A 21,676-nucleotide genomic window follows, 5' to 3' on the forward strand; every position below is an offset into this window, starting at 1 on the left:
TGTTCACACTCTTGATGTTCAGTAACAAGCACTTCTGTGAGTGTGTGCGTGTGTAGATTCCAGTTTGTGTCCTGGCTCAAAAACAGTTATTTTTGGCAACACTGAAGAGCTTTCAGAGAGATTTTTGTCACTTGCAGTATAATGGCAAGGGAGAGACTGGCGTGGTGTTTAGGCCACAAACTTAAAAACATCTTTATTTTCGATTTCTGTTGCAGTACAAGAACTGTTTTTTCATAGTATTTGATACTTTTTTTGTTGCTTTTGTTCTTCTATGTACAGGAGACGAGTAGAATAAGACTTGCTTTCACTTTCGTGTGGTTCTTATGTACAGAGGTCGGACTCAAAGAATGTCTGGAGCGGTAGCAAAAAAATTATTCTAGCCACAACAACACAGGTGATACAGCACGTCCACCTACAACATCCATCAGTGATTCGGAGAGCAGGTTCAGTCCTTAATCCACCCCCCATCTGTGGATCTGAGATGAAACCCTACAGAGTTTCATTCACGAGAGGTCCCATGGCCGAGAGGCTTCAAACGACCCAGGTGACGATGGGTTGTGTCCTAACGTCCACCCCGTTCCCAGCCTCTGTGGTTGTTCTATACAGAAGAGTCAGTTCAGAGAGAGAAATAAAGGCAACTCCACTGAGGCAGCTTCCCGCTACCTGTGTCTGAACAACAGTCCTGGTTTTCCTTTTTCACGAGCATATGTTCACACTCTTGATGTTCAGTAACAAGCACTTCTGTGAGTGTGTGCGTGTGTAGATTCCAGTTTGTGTCCTGGCTCAAAAACAGTTATTTTTGGCAACACTGAAGAGCTTTCAGAGAGATTTTTGTCACTTGCAGTATAATGGCATACCCCCATTTCCTCATGTAACAGCTCTCATCAAATAATGATGGAGAAAGACAGAGAAAGGAAAGTGAAGTGAAGGTAAGGAGTTACGCAAAAGCAACATTTTAAAGATATGACTTGAAATAAAACACAGAAATAGAAGCCCAGTGTGATGTTTGACGATATTTTTGGAGCAGAGAGAGCTGAAGGCAGAGACGCCCATTGAGAGAAGGCAGATAGTTGGACTCGCTGTTTCTCTATGTGTGTGTGTGTGTGTGTGTGAGGATGGAGGAGAAAATGATGCTGATGAGAGGGCAGAGTGGTTACACAGCACTTCAGAGAGCCTGCTGCCATGGAGACAAACCTCTCTGTCGCTCTCCCTGTTTAGGCTTTCCTTACCTCTTACTTCAAAACAAATGAAAGAGCAAAAAGGCAACCAGACATAAGGAGGGCGTCAGAGACAGGAGATGAGTCCATCATCGCCATCGGCACTTTGCATCAGACCCTGTGGCGCTCTGTCTCCTCCACCTCTTCCTCGTAGTCACAGGCTTGTGACCAGCTGCATCTGTCCATCTCCCTCGCTGTGAGGGGGCTCAGGGGTGGGGTGGGCTTCAGTGCTCGGTCTCCTAGGTGGAGCCTGGTAGAAGGTCTGCATGGGGGCTCCGCGGGAGCCTATGGCAGGCCGACCCGAGCTGTAGTACAGCTCCTCCGGAGGCTGAGCCGAGCGCGGAACCACCTCTAGCGGCTCTGGGCTGCTGTCGGGGTAGGGTGAATCTCGCAGGTTGGTGATGCTGGTGTAGAGGGAGTCCCGCGCAGGTGAATCGGGGGCTCCGTTGTGGCCCTGGCCTGCTGCACTTTGGCCGCTGTGACCGCTGTGGCCCAAACTCTCGGTCAGGTCGGCTGTGTAGCTTTCGGACTCCTCTGGGTCACTCTGGTAGAGCACGGACTGGGCACGCTGCAGCAGCAGGGGCTCCTCCAGAGCCTTGTACAGCAGTTCCACGTCTTGCGGCGTGCGCTGTCGTGCTTCTCTCGAACGAAAGTCTTCGTCATTCTCCATGCCTATCGCCGGCTCTGCCGCGCCTCCGCCCCGCCCCATTCCCATGTGCCCATGTCCTCTGACCAGGCTACCACATGTTCTGTCACCGCCCCCAGCCCCTCCACTGCCTCGGAGATTATTGTGCACAAGTTCAGATATGATCATCTTCTCGAAAGCTGCTGCGTCTGAGAGGTTTCTCTGTATGCCACCGAGAGTTTCGGAACCGTGGGGATTGAGTAGGGGAGGGGGGCTATCTCCACCTCCACCTCCCAGGAAGTCACAGCTGCCCCCGGGAGCTCCCGAACCCCCGACACTACGCAGTGAATAGCTGTTGTTGAAGTTCCCATTCAGAGGTAGCGTCTCCATGCCTCCATGATCTCGGTTCTTAGACAGTGTGCTCTCTGTTGAGAGAGCAAATGAGAGGTGGTAAGCAAATGAAAAAGGAGGAGGGAGAAGTGAGCACTTCATTACCTATTTTAATCAAGATGGGAATTCACAGCAACAGAATCCGGGATTAAATCAATAATGGGGAACGTAACTTCCATCACAAGATTAATAGGCTTATGGACAGAGGCAAGTTATTACCAGGGACGTAAATTGTGTACATAGAAGCAAGGCTTCACTCCACATGTGAAGAGGTTATCATTCAGCAAAATTAGCCTATAAAACACTGAAAATAGCCATAAGCCTTAAAGTGAAAAGTCTTACTTGGGTCACGGAAAGTTCCTGTGGATCCAAGGTGAGGCAATGTAAGGGCAAAGCGAGACAAAAGAAAGACAACAAAAGTGATCAATGATTTGTTTCTGACTTGGGCTTTACATGAAACTGCCTTCTTTTTCTTGAATGTTGGCATAAACAAATGTCACACTTAGGAACTCTATTGATGAAATAATGTAGTAGCTATAAAGAGACAACAATGGACATCAATCATCTCATTCACAATAACATACTGATTTCAAAATGTAGTTAGTTATTCTATCAGCTATAATCAAAAGTAGTAAACTACAGTGAATTACTTAAAGTGACAGTTCACCCAAAATGATAATTCTATTATCATTTACTCACCCTCATGTTGTTCCAAACCTGTCTGTCTACATTTAAAACAAAAAAGTGATTTTTGTTGTATTTATAAACAAAACAAAACAGTTTAAACATTCCCCAAAATATCTTATTTTGTGTTTCATAAAAGAAATAAAGTCATGGTTTGGAACAACATGAGAGTGAGTGAGTTTAATTTTTTTGAGTGCATATTTCTATAAATAAAATCAAATTAAGTATCCAATTAAATAATTTAGAAATGTATCAGTCTTATTTTGCTGTGGATTTAAATTAATATCTTAATACATGCATACTAAATATAAGTATAAATACATTTATACTAAATACAACAAAAAAAATTTTTTTGTTTAGAATATTTCTTTAGAATCTACACACATTTTTTTAGACTTGACTAGAATGCTACATGCGAGAGAGACAGAGAGAGAGGGCAATTTTATGTGAGTGAGTTTTTACCATTCCCTCAGCTTTCCCTCAGAGACTTACATTAAAAACAGTGATGTAGTGTTTGGTCACGCCACACCTCTACTCGCTAGATAAAGTATGAAAGCAGTGGAACTACAGTTGTTTAGTTTTGGGGCAGTGTCTGATTCTGTGGACTGAGGATCAGTATCTCACCCTTTTTGGGGAGTTTAGAAATGGAGCTTTATTGTTTGGTTTTGGCATGATCCTTATTCGGCGAGATGTTATTCACACTTCATCCTCATAAATTCAAGACCATGTTTATTTCACACGCCCGAGATATTGTGATATGCTTTTAACTCGTCGGCGTGCATTGAACGCAGGAGATGCGTGAGGTGGCACACACCAAGGCATGCGCGGGTTTAAATATTAATGCCCGGTATGATTTTAATCAACGCTCCTCTGTGCAGAGAGAGAGAGAGTAATTAGACATTCTAATGAGGCCCTCCTCCTACTTCCTCTCCATAAGCATTCTAAAAATGTCCTCTCAGCCGAGCCAAGTGGCGCACCGTCAGCCTGACACATTACACAGAGAGGGAACGTTTAAAATATTCAACAGAGACGCTGTCTTAAATTTCACCACACTGACATGGGAACCGCAGCTATCTTTCTCTCTCGCTGCCTTTCAATCGGCACACGAAGGCGAACGGTATGGCGAGAGAGCGAAGCCTGGGCAGTATGCGTGCGCGGCACGGACACAGCTATGCCGATACTCTGTGTCGAATCTCAAGGGAACACTCTCCTTTCTCGCTCCGCTGTCAGTCACTCAACTTCAGCCCTAGCTTTAATCAATGCTCTGGTCTGTCTTTCCAGCAGGAGGGATTAAAACGCTGGCCAGATGGTCAGTCCCTGTCCACCCCTCTGAATCACACTGACAGACCGACAGGGTGTAAACTCACACGCGGAGGGAGACGCACAGACCTACACACACACACAGCATATGCACAAGAGTGCACAGATCACAGCACATGAATACCACCGGTGACACTTACACACACTGTGGCAACTGCATATACAATAATGATACTAATAAAAATAAAAAAATACAGAGGATTTTTTTTATTGCTCAGAGGACATTCATAGCTAAAAAGTTTAATTAAGAAGTTAAGTTTCTGAACTCAAATGTGTATGTATGTGTGTGTGTATACACACACACATTAAATGGATCAAAAATGAGAGTAAAGACATTTTCAGTATGTTAATAAAGATTTCGATTTCAAATAAATGCTTTTGTTTTGAACTTTCTATTCTTCAAAGAATCCTGAAAAAAAAAAAAATCACAGTTTCCACACATATATTAAGCAGCACAACTGTTTTCAACATTGATAATAATAAGAAATGTTTACTGAGCAGCAAATCATCATATCAGAATCTTTGTTTCTCCTAAGAGGATTTAGGAGAAACATCCAAGGCAAGTTAGTATGTTCAACATAAAAGGAACTACGAAATAGCTACCTTTGATTAATTAAATACAACTTTATTTGGCATTTGGGCAAATTTGAGCACAGTTTGAGACTTAAACAGTTCTGAGACTCTACATGATAAATAATTAAGATACTAAAGTGAAATCATTTGTGATTTTCTTTCCAATGCAAACTAAAGTCGACCCACACTTACCAGTAGAGTTGAAGACTCCAGGCGAGGGCGGGGTAAACGTCTCAGCCAGCAGCGTGTTATAAGGAGAGGTTCCTGTACGGGTTTGCAGCACAGGGTTCGTCAGAAGATGGTTCCCCATTGTACCTAAAAAGGAAAAGAAAAAAATTCTTCACATCATAAAGTCATACCATTTTTATAAAATCCTACATTATAAACGTTATTTAAGCAGCAAGGTACTGAAGGCCATGCTACAGGTATGCTGTGAATATACACACTGCTATGAGGTCATGTTAGACCAACAGAGTCTTTTGGCAAATGTTTACATTTGTAGCTAATTTGTATAGATATGTACAGTATATGTGGTCACACTTTAGTTTTGGGACCAATTCTCACTATTAACTAACTATTAACTATGACTTTTGCCTCAATAAACTCCTAATTTGCTGCTTAATAATAGTTATACTAAGGTAGTTGTTAAGTTTATGTATGGAGTAGGAGTAAAGGATCTTAAATATACGGTCAGGCACTTGCAGAGGGGGGTGCTTTGGGGGCTCAAGCCCCTGCCCGTTTTCCAAAATTAACCAAAAGCGCCCCTCTCTCAAAATGCATATGAATTATAATAATATGGCAATGTGTACAAAACAGTAACGAATTGCTCAAAACTCCCAGTATGCTTAGGAGAGGGGTTAGGGGTGGACCCTATATTACTTGTTTTCTAAAAATCATAATGTTAGTTTTTCACAAAATTTCTGTTCAGAAAAGTGGCATACTTCTGCTAGTCACTGACATCTAAAGTAAGATCAATAGTCTGGTGTATAGTGGTATAAAGAGCTGTTTCACATCAAACCTGTTAATATATTGTGCATTTTACCGTGGCTGAAACGTAACAGACAATGAGCATTCAGGATGCAGGAACTATCAGTTTTAAAGGAATAATACATATTATGAACATGGAATGGCTATTTGCACTTCACAATAAGGCTAAGCAGAATCCACAGTGTGTTCATTGTGTTTGACATTTCACAAAAAAAAATCCCTAATGTCGCTGTGTGATGCCGTAATGGCTGATTTGATGAAGTGTTTATTTGCAGTGAAGCCGAAATGTATTTGAAGAGTAGTTGTGGAGCGTAATTCCATGCCTCACTGTCAAATGGAGTCATTGGGAGGGAAATGGTAATATTTGCCATTATGTAGTTCCACAGAGCAGCCACTGAAATGTGGGTTCATTTCCCAGTGAAATGTGAACGCTTGCAGTAGACAAATGTGACTCAGAGAAATGGAACATTCAGTATGGGCCATAATGCAGACGCAGAGCTGCAGCCCGGGGCTTTCAGACAGAAATGCCATGAAATTAAAAAGAGGCCAGTATGACATCGAGTGGACTGAGGCAAAGTGCAACCTTGCGCTCTCGCGCTATCATCTATCAGAGAGGACCGCCTCAAGAATTAATTTTAGATGTGCGCTCGTCATTTTTACACACATACTACACACATTTCTTACCTCTTGCAGGAATGTTCCAGGTTTAATAAAAGTAAAGCTGTGCCACCAGCATTTGTGGCATAAAATTGATTACAGAAAAGAATTCCAGCTCATTCCTCATTAAAGTCTGACACAATGTAGTAAACACACTGTTAAGCACACAAGACTTAAACATGAAACTAGTGTGACCTATTCAATCTGTCAACATTGTTGTCATGACCATGTAATGCTGCTAAATCCCCACAGTACCATTTAAGCTGCGTAAAAGATGAACTAAACATGATTTGACTTGAGAGAAAACCTGTTAATTTTTAATATGCAATACAGATTCCAGATTTGTCAAGCACTATTTTACATGGCACAAACTCTGCCCACAGAAATTATGTCAATAGCACATAACCAAATGTTCATCCATCTAGAAAAGTAGTCCCACCTGAAACAAAGATTTCACTGAATGGATAATTCAGTGCAATTGCTTCATAAGAATGATTCACCCAAAAATGAAAATGTACTGAATGTACTAACGCTTGAGACACACAAGATGTAGATGAGTTTGTTTCTTCATTGGAACAGATTTGGAGAAATTTTCCCTTGCTCAGATTTGGAGCATCCCTTGCTCACCAATGGATCCTCTGCAGTGAATGGGTGCCGTCAGAACGAGAGTCCAAACAGCTGATAAAAACAGCACAGTAATCTACAAGTAATCCACACAACTCCAGTCCATCAGTTAATGTCTTGTGAGGCGAAATGCTGAGTGTTTGTACTCTGTAAAAAATATTTTTCAAAGTTGTAAATCAAAGCCAAGATTATCAGAGTATGTTTTACAAGAAAATACAATTTCAGTCTTTCTACTTTAACATTCAGTACATTGTGTTTTCATCATTCAGTTCAATTTCTGAGCAAAAATAATTTCTACACAAATCCATCAAGGTGTTTTAACATTAAACTGTTGCTTTTTGGCAAAAATATGAGCCCATAATCCATAATAACACGTGTTTCAGTTTAAAAAGTCCATTCCTGTTGTCCTCTCACATCAAAATGCACCAACATGTTTGTTTAGAAATGTTTTGGACTCTTTTGGTTGTAAACAGTGAGAAAAAAAAAAATTCAGAGAACCTTTTCACTTAAGAAATCAATATTACGGATAGAGGATTTGCTTTTTAGCCAGTAGCAACGGTTTGAAGGGAAAAACACCTTGATGAATTTGTTTCTTACAAACACAAAGATTTTCACTTCACAAGACATTAATCGATGGACTGGAGTGGTATGGATTATTGTGATGTTTTTATCAGCTGTTTGGACTCTCATTCTGACGGCACCCATTCACTGCAGAGGATCCATTGGTGATGTTAAATTTCTCCAAATCTGTTCCGATGAGGAAAAAAATAGTAATTTTTCATTTTTGGGGAAAATTTCACATTATGCTGTTAAACCCTTCAGATCGATGGTATCAATAATTTCTAAAAGAGTCAAAATTGTGTTCTGTGTTAATGAACATTATGCCAATCTCAACACTCACTGCGCTCTCCCAGCTTTTGTAGGTGCAAAGACCTATTTCTTATATTAAACGTTACTCAAGGTCTGCACTCTAAAATTCTCTTTATTTAAACAGGAGATAAATACAAATAACAGACGTTTCAGCTTGCTGCCTTCATCAGTGTGACAAGATCTCAGTAACTCAATGATTATATGAAGATCAACAATGACCCACAGGTGGTGGTAATTAGGTTTCCAAATTCACAGACTCCAGATCAGTTCCATCTAATAGCAACAAATTTCAACAAAAGCTTAAAGGGGTCATATGATGCGATTTCATTTTTTCCTTTCTCTTTGGAGTGTTACAAGCTCTTGGTGCATAAAGAAGATCTGTAAAGTTGTAAAGACTAAAGTCTCAAATCCAAAGAGATATTCCTTATAAAAGTTAAGAGTCAGCCACGCCTACCTAAAACGGCTCGTTCTAACACGCCCCCACATATCTACCTCTATGTTCACTGATTCTAATTCTCAATGGCCTCAAAGTTTTTCCAACATACATCAATGTATTAATAACATCAAATCAAATGAACAGTGGTTCAGAATTCTTTTAAAGAATCAAATGATTCCATACAGCTTTCTTCAAAATTATCTGCATTGCTGGGATATAAAATTATTGTTTTATCTTCTGCATTGAAAGTAAAAGCCTTTTAGAGTTTTAAACAAGATAAAACAAGCATCCCAGCAATTTGATTGATTCTTTAAAAGAAAGACTTTTGCGACTGCATCAAAAAAAGACACGCTTTGAACTATACACTAAAACTTTGAGTGAATATCATCAATGCGGATGCATTCCCAGAGGTCTTCGAATTGAAAAAGCTCCTACCATTGGCAAAGAAAATCCGGAGTTTTGTCAAATCTGGTGTGAAATTCTGAACCACTGTTCATTTGATTTGATGTTATTAATCGTCGAACATACTTTCTTCTGTAAAAACCTCTATCCTGGAATGTGAAAATCTGCATACAACAAGGAGAAACTAGATGAACTACAATCGAACATCCAGGAACAACTGAAGAAATTCCGAGATGATCTGACCACTTTCAAACTCCGCAAATTTAGACGTGATACAATGGATTATAAGGACAACAAGATCTACAGATGGATGTCTGGAAACATCATGCATTGCGCTCACGGGATGAACCCTCAGACTCCAGTGAATCCAACCTTTCTTCTTCTACAACATCTTCTACCACTGTGAGGCCTTTTTTGGCAACTCCACATCGCTCCCAAAGAACACGCACCAGAAGAGGCGTCCAACTAGAAGAGGCTCGAGGGGAAAAAAGACGTGTGAGGTAAACCCTACTGAAAACAGAGAGAGAGAAGATGACATGTCCAAATTCTCAGTAAAGGTTTATCTTTTGTTCCAACTCCAAGAACTGATCCTTTCTTAGTTCATGAGAAATGTGAAATTAAAAAGTTTTTTTTTTTTTTGGGTTGTTCCACATATTGACGTAGATATGTGGGGGCGTGTTAGAACGAGCCGTTTTAGGTAGGTGTGGCTGACTTAACTTTTATAAAGAATATCTCTTTGGATTTGAGACTTTAGTCTTTGCAACTTTACAGATCTTCTTTATGCACCAAGAGCTTGTAACACATCAAAGAGAAAGAAAAACTTGAAATCGCATCATATGACCCCTTTAAACAGGAGATAAATACAAATAAGAGACGTTTCGGCTTGCTGCCTTCATCAGTGTGACAAGATCTCGGTAACTCAATGATTATATGAAGACCAACAATGACCCAGAGGTGATGGTAATTAGGTTTCCAAATTCACAGACTCCAGATCAGTTCCATCTATAACAGCAACAAATTTCAACAAAAAAACTTAAACAAAAATCAATGGGGACAATAACACATCAGGCAAAAACATGCCGGTCATACACATTGCTCTCAAAAAAAAAATTTTTTTTTACAAGAAACATGAAAGATCAAAATCCTCATTTAAACCCAAAGGTGACATGGTCTTTAAATAAAACATCCAAGACGCCTCTCTTTGTAAGAGTCTTTTATTAATATCTCCACCCCGGCGAGGATTCATTATTTTCTCAATTCCTATACATTTCAGTTGTTCAATACTATGATTATATTCAATAAAGTGTCTGGCCACTGGAGAAGTAACATCACGTCTACGAATTGCTGATTTATGTTCACTGATTCTAATTCTCAATGGCCTCAAAGTTTTTCCAACATACATCAATGTATTAATAACATCAAATCAAATGAACAGTGGTTCAGAATTCTTTTAAAGAATCAAATGATTCCATACAGCTTTCTTCAAAATTATCTGCATTGCTGGGATATAAAATTATTGTTTTATCTTCTGCATTGAAAGTAAAAGCCTTTTAGAGTTTTAAACAAGATAAAACAAGCATCCCAGCAATTTGATTGATTCTTTAAAAGAAAGACTTTTGCGACTGCATCAAAAAAAGACACGCTTTGAACTATACACTAAAACTTTGAGTGAATATCATCAATGCGGATGCATTCCCAGAGGTCTTCGAATTGAAAAAGCTCCTACCATTGGCAAAGAAAATCCGGAGTTTTGTCAAATCTGGTGTGAAATTCTGAACCACTGTTCATTTGATTTGATGTTATTAATCGTCGAACATACTTTCTTCTGTAAAAACCTCTATCCTGGAATGTGAAAATCTGCATACAACAAGGAGAAACTAGATGAACTACAATCGAACATCCAGGAACAACTGAAGAAATTCCGAGATGATCTGACCACTTTCAAACTCCGCAAATTTAGACGTGATACAATGGATTATAAGGACAACAAGATCTACAGATGGATGTCTGGAAACATCATGCATTGCGCTCACGGGATGAACCCTCAGACTCCAGTGAATCCAACCTTTCTTCTTCTACAACATCTTCTACCACTGTGAGGCCTTTTTTGGCAACTCCACATCGCTCCCAAAGAACACGCACCAGAAGAGGCGTCCAACTAGAAGAGGCTCGAGGGGAAAAAAGACGTGTGAGGTAAACCCTACTGAAAACAGAGAGAGAGAAGATGACATGTCCAAATTCTCAGTAAAGGTTTATCTTTTGTTCCAACTCCAAGAACTGATCCTTTCTTAGTTAATTAAGATTGAACTGTTTAAGTTTATGAGAAATGTGAAATTAAAACGTTTTTTTTTTTGTTCTATCAGTACTGGTACAACAGTCATTAATCAATTTAAGCCTAAAAGTACCTTTACACCCCATATCTCCAATCCCTCTGTGAACACATTTTGTCGACTGGTAGAGAATGATATAGATAAAATGTTGATGGAAAAACCTAAGTTTGAGTTGAAGAATCTAAACAAAGTTCAAAAAGAAGCTTTAAAGGATTTAAAAAATGATAGAACAATTATAATTCAAAAAGCAGACAAAGGAGGAGCTATAGTTATACAAAATACAGATAAATATATCTCTAAAGTAAAAACAATGCTTGGTGATTCTTCATGTTATAAAAAACTAATGTTTAATCCTACCATCAACTATAAATCCCAGATAGATAGGATGTTAAAAAGTGGTGTTGTAGAGAAATGGATAACAGAACAAGAATCCAAATGGTTAACAAATCATCATCCAGTTGTCCCAGTGCTTTATGCTTTACCCAAAATACACAAATCTATTGTAGATCCTCCTTATCAACCTATAGTATCTGGCACTGGCTCCCTCACTGAAAAATTGTCTATATTTATAGATTATTATTTACAACCACTAGTGAAACAATTGCCTTCTTATTTGAGAGATACAACAGATTTTTAACTAAACTACAACCCTATTCCAATTTAGATGACCAAGATTGGTTAGTAACACTAGATGTAACATCTTTGTACACCTCAATTCCACACAAAGAAGGTTTAGAATCTTTAGATTATTTCTCAAAACCCTACAGAATCCAAGATTACCTTCACAGTATATCTTGGATTTGACCAAATTCATTTTAACCAACAATTATTTTTTGTTTGACAAAGAGTATTACCTCCAGACACAAGGTACCGCTATGGGCACACATCTAGCACCAAGTTATGCTAACCTGTTCATGGGTAAATTTGAATTGGATTTTATTTACAATAATAATCCTTTTGGAAGTTTCATTAAGCACTGGGCAAGATACATTGATGATTGTTTTCTCATTTGGAAAGGAAGTGAAGAGGATTTGTTTGAATTCTTAGAAAGAGAGGCGTCTTGGATGTTTTATTTAAGCACCATGTCACCTTTGGGTTTAAATGAGGATTTTGATCTTTCATGTTTCTTGTAAAAAAAAATTTTTTTTTTGAGAGCAATGTGTATGACCGGCATGTTTTTGCCTGATGTGTTATTGTCCCCATTGATTTTTGTTTAAGCTTTTGTTGAAATTTGTTGCTATTAGATGGAACTAATGATCTCTATGAATAATTTCAGTCAGGTTTCAGGCCCCACCATACCACAGAAACTGCACTTGTTATCAAATATAAACAACAAGATCTCCACCACAGTGTTCCGTGAACCAACAGACAAAAATACATTATTGTCTGCGGATAGTCATCACCCACTGCCTCTGAAAAAAGGGTTACCATTAAGTCAACTCTATAGACTTAGACGTATTTGTGATTCAGAAGAGGAATTTGAGAAACAGTCAATAATTTTGAAGAATCGTTTTTGTTCAAGAGGTTATCCACAAACTTGGTTTCATTCAGCAGTTGAAAAAGTAAAAAAGTCTGAGAGATTTCAGTTATTGAACTATCAAAAAAAACAACAGAAGGAACAATTTTCAGTAAATTATATTTCAACCTACACAAAAAAATAGCCATAAGATTAAATCTATTGTAAATAAATATTGGTTCATTTTAGCTTCAGATCCTTCTTTAATTGAACTGATCTGGAGTCTGTGAATTTGGAAACCTAATTACCACCACTTGTGGGTCATTGTTGATCTTCATATAATCATTGAGTTACTGAGATCTTGTCACACTGATGAAGGCAGCAAGCCGAAACTTCTGTTATTTGTGTATATCTCCTGTTTAAATAAAGAGAATTTTAGAGTGCAGACCTTGAGTAATGATGAACATTATGCCACAAATGCTGTCGATAGAGATTCACTTGTACTGAACCTTTGAACATGCCTTTAATTCCTGTAAATATCTCACTGGAGTGTCTTGTGAGAGTCTTTTGACTCACTTGAGTGTCACTCTTGTAACATCCAAAAAACTTTTTGTCCCGCGGCACAAAGCCGTTTCCTCTCCCCGGAATCCATTCTTCTCTTTTTTTGCTGCTATATGGTTTAGATCTGCCTTTCTGTCTCGTACTTTCTCTCTTTCTCGCCTTGATTAAAGTCCCCGGAAAGCAACAATCGGCGCACTGCAGTGAGGACGCTACTGTCATTCTCCTCAATTAGAGTAATTACCCCCCGTTCATTCGGCGGCTAATCACTTCATTAAAAACAAAATGGATAGAATTAGCATAAAGAGTGGCAGTTGATTTAGCTGCGGCTTCTCTGTCTTCACCCCCCACCCCCTCCTCCCGCAAACATTGATCCCTGGGATGATCAGAACGGTGGTGACGCCACACTCAGGATCTGGTGATGGAAACAGCCTGCCTCTCGCATTCTTTCTCTATTAACTATCGCTTAGTCTCCCTTTACAGTCCAACATTTAAGTGCTGAACGTATTTAAAAAGGCCAGATCATGAAAAAATCTAATATCTGTTTGAGAGTTCACTATATTATGAACACAAGCCTTTTTGAACTAACTAATGAATTTATTAAAACTAATCTGCAAAAATCAAGGTCTTATAAAACAGTTATTGATATAACTAAATACTAATAACTAAAATTAAAAATTATTAAAAATAATTTTTTTGTTAGCTGAAGTAAAGTTGAAAAAAACTTTAAAAAACTGAAATAAAATAAGTTGAAGTTGAAGTACTAATATTAGCAAAACTAAAACTGAAATAAAAATAAATTAAAGCTAAATGGAAATATTAAAAAATACTAATAAGAATGACAAAAGCACGACTAAAACTTAAACTAAAATTAAAATAAAAGCTACAAATATAGAAATAATAAAGTTTTCAAAATATTTATTAATACTATAATAGTATATATATATAATAATTAAATAACACTGGTAAAAAAAAACTGAATGTAATGAGCAAGTAAAGATTTTAATTAAACTAATTTAAATATGGTAAAATCTGCCAAAACACTTTAACAGTTTGTGTGGTGCATTTCAGCATAGATTATTGGTGAATATGTCTCAATGTAATGCAGGCTTTGCAAAGAAGCTGTTAATGATAAAATAGGCAGAACAATAAAATAAAATAAAAAATTGACCACGACAACAAAACCCACAGCCTGTTTGTGAGCGCTGTTTCTCATTTCACATGTGAAAAGAGCAAAAAATAGCCCATTTCATTCTAAGGGTCAAAGAAATAGAAGAAAATATGAATGAAAAACTAAACCTGGCTGTTCTGCTGCATAGAAAAACACTACTAATATTATAAGAGAACCCAAAGATTGTATATATACCAAGGCGGTTCACTTATATTACTATGAATGGGAGAAAATGCAACATGCAATATGGCGGAATAAGTCCCGCGCTATAAATAAAAGTGCCAATCGCCAATTGGTAAAGTCACAGAAGCTTTGGTTCCCATAGAGACAGTCATTGTCCTGAGACGCGGGCTTGACATTGCATATGCACATTGGCTGGACCGAACTGAAATATATGCTTTTTTTAATGCTTTTTAATAACTTAATGCTATTTACGGCAAACATTGATCCCTGGGATGATCAGAATGGTGGTGACGCCACACTCAGGATCTGGTGATGGAAACAGCCTGCCTCTCGCATTCTTTCTCTATTAACTATCGCGTAGTCTCCCTTTACAGTCCAACATTTAAGTGCTGAACGTATTTAAAAAGGCCAGATCATGAAAAAATCTAATATCTGTTTGAGAGTTCACTGTATTATGAACACAAGCCTTTTTGAACTCAAAAATGAATTTATTAAAACTAATCTGCAAAAATCAAGGTCTTATAAAACAGTTATTGATATAACTAAATACTAATAACTAAAATTAAAAATTATTAAAAATAATTTTTTTGTTAGCTGAAGTAAAGTTGAAAAAAACTTTAAAAAACTGAAATAAAATAAGTTGAAGTTGAAGTACTAATATTAGCAAAACTAAAACTGAAATAAAAATAAATTAAAGCTAAATGGAAATATTAAAAAATACTAATAAGAATGACAAAAGCACGACTAAAACAAACTAAAATTAAAATAAAAGCTACAAATATAGAAATAATAAAGTTTTCAAAATATTTATTAATACTATAATAGTATATATATATAATAATTAAATAACACTGGTAAAAAAAAACTGAATGTAATGAGCAAGTAAAGATTTTAATTAAACTAATTTAAATATGGTAAAATCTGCCAAAACACTTTAACAGTTTGTGTGGTGCATTTCAGCATAGATTATTGGTGAATATGTCTCAATGTAATGCAGGCTTTGCAAAGAAGCTGTTAATGATAAAATAGGCAGAACAATAAAATAAAATAAAAAATTGACCACGACAACAAAACCCACAGCCTGTTTGTGAGCGCTGTTTCTCATTTCACATGTGAAAAGAGCAAAAAATAGCCCATTTCATTCTAAGGGTCAAAGAAATAGAAGAAAATATGAATGAAAAACTAAACCTGGCTGTTCTGCTGCATAGAAAAACACTACTAATATTATAAGAGAACCCAAAGATTGTATATATACCAAGGCGGTTCACTTATATTACTATGAATGGGAGAAAATGCAACATGCAATATGGCGGAATAAGTCCCGCGCTATAAATAAAAGTGCCAATCGCCAATTGGTAAAGTCACAGAAGCTTTGGTTCCCATAGAGACAGTCATTGTCCTGAGACGCGGGCTTGACATTGCATATGCACATTGGCTGGACCGAACTGAAATATATGCTTTTTTTAATGCTTTTTAATAACTTAATGCTATTTACGTGCTATTTAAGAAACTACATTTATGGGACCTTTCATATCAGATTTTGCTGCTAATGCTAAAATATGCTGTTTAAATGTGAATTTAGCCAGCAGTTTTTAAGAATTCAGCATTTCAAGTAGATAGGAGTTAGTCATGGATGCCTGAAATAGCTGCATAGTGTGGAGGGAATTTTATTTTCATCTCAATTATTATTATTATTATCGGTATTATTTGCTTCACTGTACTAAAGAGTGTGCTTTAGACTGTCTCGGAGTGCTACAGTTTGCTTCAATATGCTTGAGTTTTCAATAAGCTGAGAGATAACAGGACATCTATTTAATGTGTGTGTGTGTGTGCAAAACAAGTGTGAAAATAGAAAATTGCCACGACAATAGACATGTAGCAAATATGGCCGCTGAGGGAACTGACTTTCTTGAAAGAGACTTTAGTGAAAAAAATGGCCATTTAAGCACAGACACGTAGGTACAGATGGACTCTGGTGCATGCTGGGAAAGTTTTAAGGCAGAAGGATGGTCTCACCACGGTTGAGAGTGGGAGTGCTGTTGATGTCTCCAGCCATGAAGGATGACTCTGTCTGCTTTCGCACCGTGTCGTTCCACATACGACGAATTCGACTCTGAAACAGGTGAGCGAGGTGAATTGGTATATGGAACAGAACAGCAGTCTATAAATAGCAATGCTGTCAGTGTGCATGCGTGTCACCTGTCTGTGTACCGCTGCATGACGTGCCTGGCTGCCGGTGTAGTAGCGGTTGTTGGCACGAAGGGCAGAATTCTTCAGCGATCCATGAGAGCTCGTAGTGGAGGTGCGACTGCAGCAGTAAGAATGACGCAGGCACTTGCTGTACTCCTTATGCACCTAAAACACATTTGCACTTAAGCACTTACTGTAGGTAAAGCAACTAATCTACATGAAAACATAATATGTAATGTTTTCAGACACATAACTGCATATTAATTGCAATTAAATAAAAATGCATTATAGTTTAAATTTATAGTAAATGCAATTAGCTTTACTTTAAAATGCTTTCGACCCACTTAGTAGGACTTAAGTACATCTTTATATGTAATTTTAAAATTACTTACATTATCTTTGAAATATGAAGTATACTGCTGAATTTACTGACAAGCATTTATGGTAGTCAAAAAATACTTTGTCATGTATTCGTAATTACACGTTTATAATGATGAAGTTGCAATTTTAAATATTTTAATGCAATTTTAAGTACATTTAAAATATATTAACTTTAAATGTAATATAAATTAAAATCAAGTACTTTATACATGCTTTAATTTGTTAGTCAACACATCAAAATAAGTGTACTTCTTTAAAGCATGGGAAAAGATTACATTTTTAATTAGATTTTCAATGTACTTTAATGCAAAATGTTTAATTTGAAATTAGTGAAAAATGTGAATTTTTTAAAAGTGTACTCAAGTATGTTTACAAACATAGTCATGAAAGTGTCTCTTTAAGTACTGTACACATAAGTGGCCTTTTAATTCATTAATATTATATTATCTGCAAGTACAGTTTTTTTTTATATATTTGAAGTACACTACAATTGCATTCAATAAAATTAAGCACACTACTTTTTCACAAGGAGTGTAATTTCCATACTTCTGTCACTAACATTTTTAGTATTTTTCAGTATTGTTACAGCAAATACTGTATATTTTACAGTAACAAGCTATTTTTTCCCCAACACATAATAGTAAAATTTGACAAAAGTCCTGTCCTGCCTTTTTTGTCTGATTCGATAAGCGATATATGTCACAATAGGAAAGAAAAGCTGGTTGCAATTACTGGTTCAAACATTTGCAGTATTATTATTTGTATTTTGTATAAATGTATTTGTTTAATGCTGTCAGCATAAACATTGTGTCTTACGGTGTCAGATAAAAAAAAGCTCTAATGGTAAAAATTAATGATATAATTTTTTAACATATACATTTAATAACGTAGTACCTTCTTGTAAAGTCTCAATGCATTTAACTACTTTTTGTTAATAGCTCAGATAGCTTGACTGCTGTTTAACTACTTTATACAGTAAGTAGCTTGGTAAACTAGAGTTTCAAAACTGCTTCCTCAACACAGGGCTCAACCAATGGCGTGTGTTTGGGGGCGGGGCTTTATTTGGTCGAACAATGAAATATGGAGTGCTTGAAAACCTGTTTGAAAACAATCAGTATTTTTCTTTTGGTGCAAGTAATCGTGCAGAACTTACATCCTTCACCTTTAAATAAAGCTAATTATAAAACTAATAATATCATGGTACAGATGAATCCTAACCCAAAGCTATTCCTAAAAGAGAATTTTTAACACCACCGTTTTTGTCTTTTTCCATATTTAGGTAACTTCTGAGGAAATTTTGCAGCAAATGTGTCTCCAAAGTATTATCTGGGTATGAAACATTAATGTCACTGACCTTTTTCTGTAGAGCACAATGGAAGATGAAGATGAACATGCCCTGGAAGGCATTAAAGGTGGTGAAAAGATACGCCATGATGACGGTGTTCTCATTGATGAAGAGGAGGCCGAAGGCCCAGGTCAGACCCAAGAGGAATAGCAGTGCGATAGCCCCCAGAGCCCAGGACCTGAGGGAAAACATGCACACGTTCACAATACATAAACATACAACAAAAAAACGTCATAGATGATGTGACTACAATGCATATTTTTGCGGTGGAAGACTCTCACTTGATGTTGTCCAGGCGACTGGAGTCGGGTTTGAGGGCGGATGAGTTACGGACCATCTTGTGGAGTGTTATCATGAGGAACACCAGGTTTAACTAAAGGTCAAAGGTAAGACAACAGAAAAATGTAACTTAAAGACTCCACGAAGACAAACAATTTCCATGTCATTGTGACACAAATTAAAGCCAATTAAAAAGGACAAGCCCTTTAGAAAATATCTACACAGGAATGACAATTTAAAACACTGCTTTCTTCCTAACAATTAGACTCATTCATAAAACACAAGCAGAATTTCTGTGTAAATTGTTCGTGAAATCATTCTACTTTAAATTGCTGCAATTAAATTCAACAATTTACATGGGAATGGTGATATGAGCATTTATACAGAAATTCACTCGGTTCGTGTTAGATGAGAGATCCAATGCAAGTAAGAAAAGAACTTTAGAAAGATAAAAAACTTTTTTTCTCACAAACTAATAAAAACAAAAACAGAGCTAAGGCATTAGTAAAATATATTGTAATTACGAAAATGTCAGCAAGTTCCCATATCTAAACCTAATCTAAGCTCCACACTCATATAAAGCATATTACAGCCAAAACATAGTCGTCAGCAGCAACAGATCCATAGGTGAACAAAAGTGCTTTGTTTGAGATGACTAGCGCAGCACTTTTCAGGGAGGAAAAAAAAAGAACAAACTCTGTGAGCAAAGCAGAGAGAGCGCTGAAGGTTTGGAGAGAACAATACCATGATAATGAAGGACACAGGGCCGATAAAACTCCAGATGAAGTAGTTATCCACTCTCAACCAGCACCTACACACAAAACACACATGTGATAACTTTATCAGTAACATTTTACTGTTCAAAGAATGATCACTTACTTCATTACAGGCAAAATCGCATATACATTTTATGAAGTAGCACAGTATTGATCATCGATTGCTTTGAAATAATTGCAAGATATCTTAAAATATTCTTACTATCGAGATGACAATATATTTTTTGGCATAAAAACAAGCTAATAAAAGAGCAATAAAAGTCTAGTTGAAGGTTAAGCTCAGTTTTTAATCATTAGTGCACTGAGTCAGCGTCTCATTTTCTGCACTGTAGTCAACATTCAAAAGTCTGCAGCTGTGCTATTTTTCCACAGTCGCACACACATAAACACAGACCAACACACACTTGTGTGGACACAAACACGAGGAGCAACACACACACACACACACATGCAGTAATCAGCTCAGTTAAAGGTGCTGTATGTAAGCGATTTTTTTACTTCCGCTAGACAATAAATTAGACCACACCTTCTCACCAAAATCCCGCCCTTCAAAGAGATGACAGTCAACCCAATGTTAGCAAAAACAAAGAAGTAAAATTAGGGTTCCCACACTTTTGACCAATGGATTTATATAACTTTTAACCATATATATATATATATATATATCAGGGCTGTACAGTGCGACATATATGTCGCACGTGCTACGAAAAAACTGGACTGTGCGATGAATAAATTTACCACTGTAGCACACGTGCGATACAGTTTAATATCTTCAAGGAACATGATCTTTACTTAATGTCCTAATGATTTTTGGCATAAAAGAAAAATCAATCATTTTGACCCATACAATGTATTTTTGGCTATTGCTACAAATATACCCCAGCGACTTAAGACTGGTTTTGTGGTCCAGGGTCATATTTTATTTATTAGATTATAAACTAGGTTTTAAAAATTGTATTATAAAAATAAGGTTTTCCATGAACGTGGAAACCCTACATAAGATTAGTTTTCCGATGTAATGTTAAAAATAGTGTGAGATGCAGCTTTGAGACGTGTTCTTGTAAAGTGAATTATCACAGCAGGATCTGTCAGATTTATGCGTGCTATTCCAAAAAAGAGTGCTTGCAACATCTTTAACTGGCTTCATTTATAATTCACATGATGACCTTGGTTAGGCCAGGATCACATGACAGCGACCAATGTCCAACTGAACTCCAAACTACATAATACCAGTGTACGTTTCCTAGTGAAAGATGATACTGTACTGTATGGAATTTAACTCCCAGAGAGCCATTTTGCTGGACTCCATTTAAATGAAACAAATTGTTTAAAGAGGGGGTCGCGTCTGCTGCTCAGAAACCAACAGCCCTTGTATGGCCGAATGCAAATAGACTGCTTCACACGTACGCTTTCTTAGTCCCATAGCTGCGGTAATCAATGGCTGCTGAGATGCCCACCACAAGGGCGGGAAAGCAGTAGCCGCACAGGTAGTAGTATTTCTTTCGGGAGTATTCGCTCTCAAAGACCTCCACCAGCATCAGATACAGCTGGATTCCCTCCAGACACATCCAGGAGAACGCAGCCAGGAAGAAGAAATGCAGCAGGCCCGCAAAAATGGGGCATGCAATCTGTATTCGGACAAAAAGAGGGAAGAGGGGTTAGTGAGAAACATATCAGAGTAAATGATATGTAAATTTAACGATACTTGCATAGTGACTATGAACATAAAAGGAATAGTCCATCCAAAAATGATCATTTACTCCCCTTCATGTTTTTTCAAACCTGTATGACTTTCTTTCTTCTGTGGAACAGAAAATAACATATTTGGAAGAATGTAACTAAACAGGTTTGGTGACCACTGACTTCCACTGACTTTTAGCATAAAACTCTGTCCTCCAACATTTCCTATTCCTATTTCCTCCAAAAATAAACAAAAGCTGGGCTGCAGTGTGAAGGAAAAGAAAATGTAGCTGGCACATAAAAGGCCTTCCAGCAGAAGTATCTGCCAATTGACTGGCTGAACGAATGCACAGGCGGCAAACAGTGATCCCACTATTGCAAGTGCACTCACCTAAAAACATCCACCTTTCAGCAAATCAGTGCGAACGTCACATAACATTATTAATATTCATGACTCAAGTCGTGCTTGGCACCATTTGTGCACTGAGCCTGACGGGAAGTAAATTTCTTAAGAGAAAAGATGTGAACAACAGAAGAGAAGC

The 21,676-nt window shown here is 37.4% G+C and overlaps 1 protein-coding gene across 1 annotated transcript in view; it reads right to left on the reverse strand.

Moving 5' to 3' along the window:
- Positions 1 to 1,100: 1,100 nt before the first annotated feature.
- The window catches only part of LOC107744976 (adhesion G protein-coupled receptor L1-like), a 29,784-nt gene continuing 9,208 nt past the window's right edge, over positions 1,101 to 21,676 (reverse strand). Inside the window, exons 6-14 of the mRNA XM_016558810.1 lie at positions 20,862 to 21,082; positions 19,423 to 19,489; positions 18,681 to 18,772; positions 18,409 to 18,577; positions 16,683 to 16,838; positions 16,500 to 16,596; positions 5,002 to 5,124; positions 2,575 to 2,592; positions 1,101 to 2,267 (exon numbers count right to left, since the gene is read on the reverse strand). Coding sequence (XP_016414296.1) covers positions 1,372 to 2,267; positions 2,575 to 2,592; positions 5,002 to 5,124; positions 16,500 to 16,596; positions 16,683 to 16,838; positions 18,409 to 18,577; positions 18,681 to 18,772; positions 19,423 to 19,489; positions 20,862 to 21,082 — 1,839 coding nt within the window. The 3' untranslated portion in view covers positions 1,101 to 1,371. The remainder of the gene's footprint in view (positions 2,268 to 2,574; positions 2,593 to 5,001; positions 5,125 to 16,499; positions 16,597 to 16,682; positions 16,839 to 18,408; positions 18,578 to 18,680; positions 18,773 to 19,422; positions 19,490 to 20,861; positions 21,083 to 21,676) is intronic.

The sequence above is a fragment of the Sinocyclocheilus rhinocerous genome, unplaced genomic scaffold, assembly GCF_001515625.1.
Source record: "Sinocyclocheilus rhinocerous isolate Xijiao unplaced genomic scaffold, SAMN03320098_v1.1 scaffold1219, whole genome shotgun sequence".
Taxonomy (NCBI): Eukaryota; Metazoa; Chordata; class Actinopteri; order Cypriniformes; family Cyprinidae; genus Sinocyclocheilus; species Sinocyclocheilus rhinocerous.